Source organism: Aquarana catesbeiana, linkage group LG02, assembly GCF_042186555.1.
Source record: "Aquarana catesbeiana isolate 2022-GZ linkage group LG02, ASM4218655v1, whole genome shotgun sequence".
Taxonomy (NCBI): Eukaryota; Metazoa; Chordata; class Amphibia; order Anura; family Ranidae; genus Aquarana; species Aquarana catesbeiana.
The window spans coordinates 34,859,102-34,867,871 of record NC_133325.1 but is presented as its reverse complement, the minus strand read 5'-3'; the positions used below and the strand labels follow the sequence as shown (position 1 = coordinate 34,867,871).

The window sequence follows — 8,770 nt, the reverse complement described above, 5'->3', positions numbered from 1 at the left end:
AATCTGACAACTCCCCTTTAAAAATATATCTTGGGGGTAGCCTGGATTTCTGAATTGAATGGCCATCTCTCGCAATCACACCTTGCACTGTTCTTTATTACTTTATTTTATTTTTTCCCCCTTCACAATTAGCTTCCTACAATGCAACTAAATGTTTGAGGAGGATGAAAGCTGTTCAAAATATTTTTTTTTAATATGTTGCTGGATGTTGGATAGTCAACAGCACAACATCCCTATAATAAAGTACATAGCCTGCCATTAGATTAGAGTATGTCTATTCCTCAAATTGGCCTGGATGATAGGCCTTTATAAGACATGATCGACTATAGCCTCTTGCTAAGTGACAATTTTTGTAAGGCCTTAGCCTCAGTCTCATAGTCTTCTTGTCGACTGCAATTTCTTTTTAACCTAAGGTACTGGGTGTACGGTATGCTCTAAACTAAGGGTCTGGGGTGGGAACTGGTGGAATGGAGTATTGTGTTGCCTGCTGATCAATAAATGAATCTACGCCAAATAAAAACCTTGCTTAGGCTCTCCTGTAGTTTCTCATATGAAAAAATATATCGCTCCCATCCCCCAGGTAAAGGTTGGCATACAATGGGGCACAATGTGTCCCCATCGCAACCTCCTGCACCTGGAAGTAATGGGAGCGATTAACAAAAAAAAATTGTTGGTCAGAATGAAGTGTAACAATCCTAAAAATGAATGCATTGTAATTGGCAGTGCCACTGCCTCTTTCCACAATAAAGCCCTCTACAACCCGAGGTTCATGCTGAATTCGGCTTTCTGGTTCCATGCTCTTTGAGAGTTTCCTGGTGTGTTTATTGTTTGTATTGAGATGTTAAATAATATACACCAAATTTGTATGTCTCTAATATATTGTTTTCAATTCATAGTGACCATACATGCAGTACTTATGTCCTGAGGAAGCCATTGTATGGCGAAACATGTAGAGCAAGAAAATACTGCTGTTCATCTACAATATGGTTACTGTATGGTGATAACCTGAAGTTTTAATGTATAAATAAATTTTATATCTTTAAATATCGGTTTGTTCATGATCTATTTTTGGCACCCTAAAAATTCCATCATTTTCTTCCTATCTATGCTGTAAAAGTTAGCAATTGATATGTGTTGGTTTCATGCAAACCAGAGTATCCAAAAAAGGAACCTTACTGCTTCTGTTATGCATTGAAGTTACATATTGAATTGGATCTTCTGGCAGATTCCATTAACTTTGTCATTGAAAAGATGTAAAGTACAAACATTTCCCAGCTAGATGCCAAGGACATTGTTGATGTAGAGCCACCATATGGTGCAATACAGTTGGAAAATGTCATCTTCAAAGATTTACTTACTTTCAAACTTATGCCTAAATGCCCTGACAATAAGGTAAAACTTCACTGGTATCTTTGAGATATGATCTCATACACTGGACTAGAGGGGCCAGAATTTTATCCATCAATTGAGAACTAGGTACAAAAATCAAATTCCTCCCTGAGACATTAGGTCACCCTGTGGAGCAATCTTTGTCCTTTGGAATTTTAACTAAAATGTACATACCAGTTATCCTTGGATGTCCTGGTACCAGAAATGCACTTAGGTGACGTGTTATGATACATAGAGATGTTTGTGTGGTGAATTGTCAGGTCTGGAGCTCAATATTGCTTCTCCATTCTAGGGTCCTTAGGTTGTTTCTTCTCCTCCCATGGCACAGCCCAAGCTTGGGAAGAAATGGCAGACTCAGCCTCAGGTAATGCAGAGGCAGACATTGAGGTACAGAACAAATCAGCACAGAAAATCTCATGCAAACCCTCCTCCCAGGCACCCCAAACCCCTTCTCTCTTTGCTCCTATTAAGACTCTGAACTAGGCTGTACCTCAACCTTAACAGTGATATCATCAGCGGGTTTCGGGCCCTGTTTACTAGTAACAACATTGCACCCCATTCCCACATTCTGACCTTTCTCAGTAGACCGTTCTCTAGGTGGACTGCTCAGTCCAGAAATTGCTACACTTGGGCATGGATCATCCATGGAGCACTCAAATATCCATTTTATCAAAAGGCCTTGCCAAGCTGCTCTCCAATGCTGCTTACCGTGATGACCAGTTATAGGTGGGGGCAGTGGCGCTTTTTTTGTATCACTGTATATTGGTCAGGCAACGCACTGACACCTTTGTTGCCATTGAGCTATATGCTGAGTGTTCAGTGTGATCCTGCACCTTTAGGAAGGGTTGAGCTCCCCTTCAGCGCATCTGCCCTCCACCTATCCATCAGAATGCATGTGCTTCCACTGTGGAGTCACTAATAAGTTAGTGATAGGTACTACAGATACAAGGGTGCCTTGGCGAGGCTCTGTAGCTTACACATGCATTTGCAAATGTGTGCAGACTAAACCCCTGCTTTTAACGCATACTGTTAGACAGGTTGATTCAGTTGTCTGCAGGCTGGTCGGTAAGTAAGCTTGGGTTTTTCCTTGGATTTATTCTTGGACCTGTTTATATCTTAAGTTGCCCTCCAATGCTGCTTACTGTGATAGCCAGTTATCGGTGGGGGCAGTGGCGTTTTTTTTTTTTTTTTGTGGAAACAAGGAAGCATGGCTTTTGGGATATGTTGAATATCTCTGTTGCTCACTCTTCCGCTAGCAAAACAGCTATGTGTGATGGATTTAGCTCACGTACAGACTTGAGTGGTTCCTCTCCTTACAGACTTTTGAAAGGGGTTAGGTTCATGCCAAAACTCTTCCCATTGAATCCAGTAATTAACTCTTCAAATAGTGGCCAAAGTGAGAAACACTTCAGCCTCACCAATACATTCAAAGTGACAGTCTACAAAGCAAGACATAATTTCAGAGACATGCAATTGCAATGGAAAACACCCTTGAGACTGCACATTGGGCCTCAAGTATAGCGCTGGTTTGAGGATTTTCAACAACTACAATTAAATTGGTAATCTTTAGCTGGTCAACAGCTACATTGCTAGTGTCCTAGCCAACTTACTTGGCAATAAGGTTCCAGGCACATTCATCTCAGTGAGTGATTTTTGTCTCAGGATTGAAGGAATATAGGTGTCAGTCACTTTAGTGTTAAACTTGAACAAGTTTATTACACTAGAGCATCGAGTCCCAACCTCAGTTCTCAAATAGCCCCAACAGGTCATGTTTTCCAGATTTCCTATGCTAACGCTAGCAAGATAGCATTAAAGGATTTTCAGTGTTTACCTTCCACCCAACCAGTCACACACCACTTCTCTTGTAGGGGACAGCTGCAGTTTGCTTCCTAATATATCTTCCAAGACAGGTCACTAGGACCTACAAGTCTTCCAAGGCTAGGTCACTAAACACTTGTGACACCGAATGGCACTTCTGTAGAACACCTTGCTGGAACAAGCTCAAACAGCAAGTGACTTAGTAGAACAGTCCATGCTTAGAGAGCACAAATAGGCATTTTCCACCAGGCTGGACTACAGCCCTCTCTTTCCTGCATTATCACAAAAAGGCAAAAAGCAATTTAGAAATATAATACATCTGTACAATGGTAGAACTGCAGAAAAAAATATAGATTGATTTTATTCTTTTGGTTTTCCAACAATTTTCTGCAAGTTGCATAATATCTTTTCTCTGAGAGCTTTGGTCCTTATCCCGTAGATCAGAGGATTTACAGTAGTAGCTATGCTGGTACCGATCAAAGGTATGATAACGTCAACTTGCTTTGATACAGAACCCCAGTTTAGTCTGTACCTCAAATTAACAAACAAGAAGGTGACAACATAAATGGAGAAGGCCAGTACATGAGTCATCAATGTATGCAGAGCTTTCTGAGAGGATTCTGCAGAAAGTTTTAGACAGATGACAACTGTTCTTATGTAACAGTACAATATTACAAGCACGCAGACAATCACCACTGACAAGGTTGAAGTTGTTCCATAGATTACATTAATTGTTATATCGCTACAAGCAAGCGATTGTAGAGACATGATCTCACAGAAGACATTGTTGATATTTACCCCACAAAAAGTTAGCCTTAATGTCAACAGTACACTCACAATGACTCTCATCACATTAAAAACATACATGGCAAGTGATATTTTTTGGATTGTAATGTTGGTCATCAGACTGTTGTATCTCAGAGGGTGTCCTACAGCCAGATATCGATCATATGCCATTGCTGTAAATGTAAACATTTCAACCCATGCATAAAGCTGGATACAGAAAGATTGACAGAGACATCCTGTGAGTGAGATGGTTGAGCATCCAGACAACAAGTCAATGGCCAGCTTGGGGAAATATGATGAGTTACCAAATATCACATTCACAACCAAGATGCATATAAAGATGTACATAGGTTCATGCAAGTTTTTATCTGTCCAGGTTACATAGACAATCATAGAACCAACAAACAATGTGACTAAAAATAATGCAAGAGCCAAGAAAGCACATACATATCGAAATGATTCAATCTCAATAAGCCCCACTAGAACAAAGTTGGTAATCATTACCGAGACATTATTGGGAGACGAGCTCATGGCTTGGATTTATGTCACCCAACATCAACAATTCCTAAAATGTTTTATTCAATCTGAGTAATGCAAATTGAAAAATGTAATTCGTAGAGACCCTGTGGATATTAGTGTGGCTCTTGTCGCATTGATTTTCTCTTGAACTCAGTTGGGCTTTTATAGATTTCATAAAGCTGCCTCCCCACACACAGTTTAGATTTAGAAACTATCACAGTCACTGCATCCAAGTCTTCCCAGTGGACCACAGTTGCCACAGGTGCTGCTGATGGACTAATTAGTGTCAGAAATCTAATGAAGTAGTGCACATTAATTTAACAAGATTTCCCAATGAGAAAACAAGTATAAAATGTGAAAAATTAACAAAAGCAAAGAGAAAATTTGAATTAAAAATTGTACTTTTCCCTTTGTATTTCTATAGCCTGGTGCGCTCAAGCACCCATAAAGTGTGAGTACCTTGATGTTTACCTACAATAAATTCGTTCTTTATATGAAGGTAAAACAACCTTCTGTGTGCTGCTCCCCCCAAGCCCTCCCATACTTACCTTACATCTCGATCTGGTGCTGTGCATGAGAGCCTCCACTGTCCTAAGACTCCCTCTCCTCATTGGCTGAGACAGCAGCCGGAGCGATTGGATACAGTGCTAGCTTCCCAATCTGGTTCATTAAAACTTAAAAAGGGCTTTTTTTAGGAAAATAGTTTCGACTGTGACATCTGTTTTTTTTTTTTCTATCGGTAATAGGTCTGAATTGCCTGATGAAAGTAGCAGCCCCCAACCAATCTAAAAGTTATAACAAAGTTTACTTTAAATAAATGAAGCTAAAGGCCTCAACTTAGACATTTTACTTTATCTTGCAATAAAAATCTGACAGACAATAGCCACAACGATAGTTCAGTGTCTGGACAGTATGTAAGCAGCTTGGTTTGGCCACAAAATAAGAAAGAGAGACATGGCAGGGTTTATCTTGAAATAAAAATTAGTGTATTATTTGAGACAATAATCACAAATATTTTACAGTGGCTGGACAATACAGAGGAAATCAACTGCCATTTGGAGCTGCAAAAAAAAAAATCTACACAAGAACGACCCCCAAGTCTTTGTTCAAAGCTCTTTGCCTTGGAAGCTCTCCCTTATGTAATCTAGTGGAAATTTCCTGGCCCGGGTTGTCATATTCCCATCTGCAAAATACATGAAAAGAATCCCTTTACATGTTTTGAAGGGCAGTGCCTAATCCTTACCATTTTGACAATCCCTTGCTTACTAGCTTAGAAAATGGTCATTGCATTTTTTAACATTCAGCTCCCATTCATTTTAAGTGGTTCCGATTTAGCGCCCAAATTTAGTCATGTTTTTGCAAACCCACCTGAAAGCAGGTTCTTACAGAGCACCCTTCAATGAATTTCTGCTGTTGTAACTATTGCACTGTGTAGCTATGCAAATAGTTCAGGCTGCCTGGGATGAGGAGGGGTTAACTGTGTCTCAGATCTTTCCCGGGCTTTCTTGGGTCCTGCTCCCTGTTGTAAGCCACATAAATAAATTGGAAGGACTACTGAACAACGTAGTTCTGCTGGAGCACATGGCCCCCCCTTCTGAACCAACCTGCTGGGACACTCCTAGAACCAGGACTCTACTAGTAACAGACTTTTGCTCAAGGGACTTTCTTTTGAGCAAGGTATGAACCTGGGCAGCCTACCTTAGATAGCTAGGGCTGGACTCTGTTTCTTGTATACTGCATTGTTTAACTGTACTACTGAATGTTCAGTAAAGTTTCATTGACTGTTTCATGCCTGGTCTGAAGTCATCTAAAGGGGTGCATGAAGGTAAATGGCATATCTAAAAAAAACAGGGCCTGTAACACACACAGGGATGAAAAGGAAGACTAGAGGGCCACCAAGGAAGGGTTAACCATACAGAGGAGTTGACGGGAGGACATGTCTAACATGTGGTTGCTATAGGTAACCAGAACTGGTGGGAACGCTATAGCAGCCAGCCAGCGGGAAGGTGGTACCAGCCATTGTTGACAGGTCCTCTGGTTAGCCAGGGGGTCGGTAGAGGTAAAAGGCCTGAATATGCCCATTTAAGTAGCAGTCCCAATAGATCTAAATGTTATATGAAAATTTACTTTAAAAAAAATAAAGCTAAAGCCCTCACTTCTGTACAAATTGACCAGCAGCAAAACAGTTTAATTCCATACATTCTGAGCTTATTTTTTTACAGGTACCACACTGCATTGCCTTCAAAATGTAATACAATAAGAAAAAACATCACAACCGCAACCCCCGCACCCGCATTCCCCCCGAACACTCTTACTACCTTGTATCAAAATATATTAAAAAAAATAATTAATTTTAGGTATGTGTGTGGTAGAAATTAGCCAATAGGCAGCAAATAAAAAAAAGAAAAAGCAGTTTTTAGCTTGTAATTATAAATTTGAGCATATTAACTGAGTGGCAATAGCCACAATTATTGTTCAGTGGCTGGACAGTATGTAAACAGCTTGTTTCGACCGAACATTCGGTAAACGTTATTGAAAGTTCAGAACCAGAATCTGAACTCTATTGAAAGCAATGGGAGCTGAACTTTCCTTTTCAGTAATGGCTATTTTCTAAAAGTCAATGGATTGACAAAGAAAGGGCATGGGGAGTTGGGCCCTCACCTATGGAACATGGTCCAAAGGAAAAAAAAAAAAACATTTTTGTTCAATAAGGATAGCCCATTTTGAAGCATCTCAAAGGGCAAGATAAAAAAAATATACAATTTCTTTAAATATAATGCTTGACGGACGTCTTAAAGCTGTATGTAGAATCACGGAATGCTAAGACTTGGGGACAGTGTCAGATGGCATTACATCTGTGTTCTGACATCAACTGTGTGTCTATTCATTTACTTTACTTTCACACAGTTGTTTGGCTTACAAACAGCAGCAACAACCCAATATGACTGATTTCCACCCTGAAAGAAATTTGTAATAAGTAGTTTTTGCCAAAAGATTTTTTTTTTTGTAAAAGTAATAATTGAGCTTTGGAAGCAAAAGAGGCAATACAACCAAAAGCTATTGTTATATTTAGTATATGTATTGTAAAAAAAAAAAAAAGCTAAAGCTATCAACATATAAATTGCCAACAATTGCCAATAACAAGTCACAGAGCATAGCTTGTTATGATTTTCAATTTAGTAATAAACTGTAGGATTGATTTACTAACACTGGAGTGTGCAAAATATGGTGCAGCTCTGCATAGAAACCAATCAGCTTCCAGGTTTTTTTTTGTCCAAGCTAAATTGAACAAGCTGAAGTTAGAAGCTGATTGTCTACCATGCAAAGCTGCACTAGATTTTGCACTCTCCAGTTTTATTAAATCAACCCCTATGTTGTATGCCAACTACAAAAAAATAAAATACTATATTTTTTTGGACACCGAGGATGGAAATAGCATATAGGTTTGCACCCCAACCAAAAAACAGTTTGGACAGGGTGCAATTTCTGAGAGCTTGAGTGGACATTTAGCATCTAACTTTTTTTGGACACCAACAATGGAAATAGCATTGTCAGGAAAGGAATCAGCAGCAGATCTGCGTGGCTAAGCTTAGGAAACTGTGACCAGACTGTGTATGCTTTAAGTAAGATTTATTTACAGTGAAACCAAAATCCATCCAAATGTCAGCAAAAAGAAAACACAGCAAACATAAAGGTGCAAGTGAACAATAAATCAAGTGTCAAAATACCTAACAACTTAGCTATAATACAATATATACAAAATGAGGAACACAAATAAACAGAGTAAACTAGAGATGCAGGGAACAGATGGAAAGTGTGAGCCAGGACTGGGATCAGGTACAAGGGAAGCAGGCAGGAGTAAGAGCAGGATCTAGGCTCAGGATAAATGACAAGCAGTATCTGGCAGCAAATAAAAACTTTGACAAGAAAGGCACTAGTTAACGAAGAATTAAATACCCTCCCAGCAGCCAGCACCAGGTGGAGACTGATTACTGGGATCTGCTGTCTGTTGGGAGACACCCACTGGTGGACACTGGAACTACAATCTTCTGCCCAGAGAACCACAGTGCCACCAGCAGGTGACCCAGGTCCTGACAAGTACACAGACTTGCACAACAGCTGGAAAGCCTTTTTGAACAGGCCTCCATTTTGGACAGTGTGAACAGGCATTTAGCATCTGTAAAAGAGAAATATTAATGTATTTTGGACACTGTGTATGGAAATAAAATACAACACAATTAGAAAACCTGTCCTCAGT

The 8,770-nt window shown here is 39.7% G+C and overlaps 1 protein-coding gene across 1 annotated transcript; it reads right to left on the bottom strand.

Moving 5' to 3' along the window:
- Positions 1 to 3,567: 3,567 nt before the first annotated feature.
- On the bottom strand, positions 3,568 to 4,503 carry LOC141126503 (olfactory receptor 51E1-like). Its single transcript, XM_073612442.1, has one exon. It carries the CDS (start codon positions 4,492 to 4,494, stop codon positions 3,568 to 3,570), a length of 927 nt encoding a protein of 308 aa, XP_073468543.1. The 5' UTR covers positions 4,495 to 4,503.
- Positions 4,504 to 8,770: the final 4,267 nt, after the last annotated feature.

Bases quoted from the DNA above. Each gene is read 5' to 3' on its own strand.
- LOC141126503 (XM_073612442.1), bottom strand. From the start codon at position 4,494: ATGATTACCAACTTTGTTCTAGTGGGGCTTATTGAGATTGAATCATTT.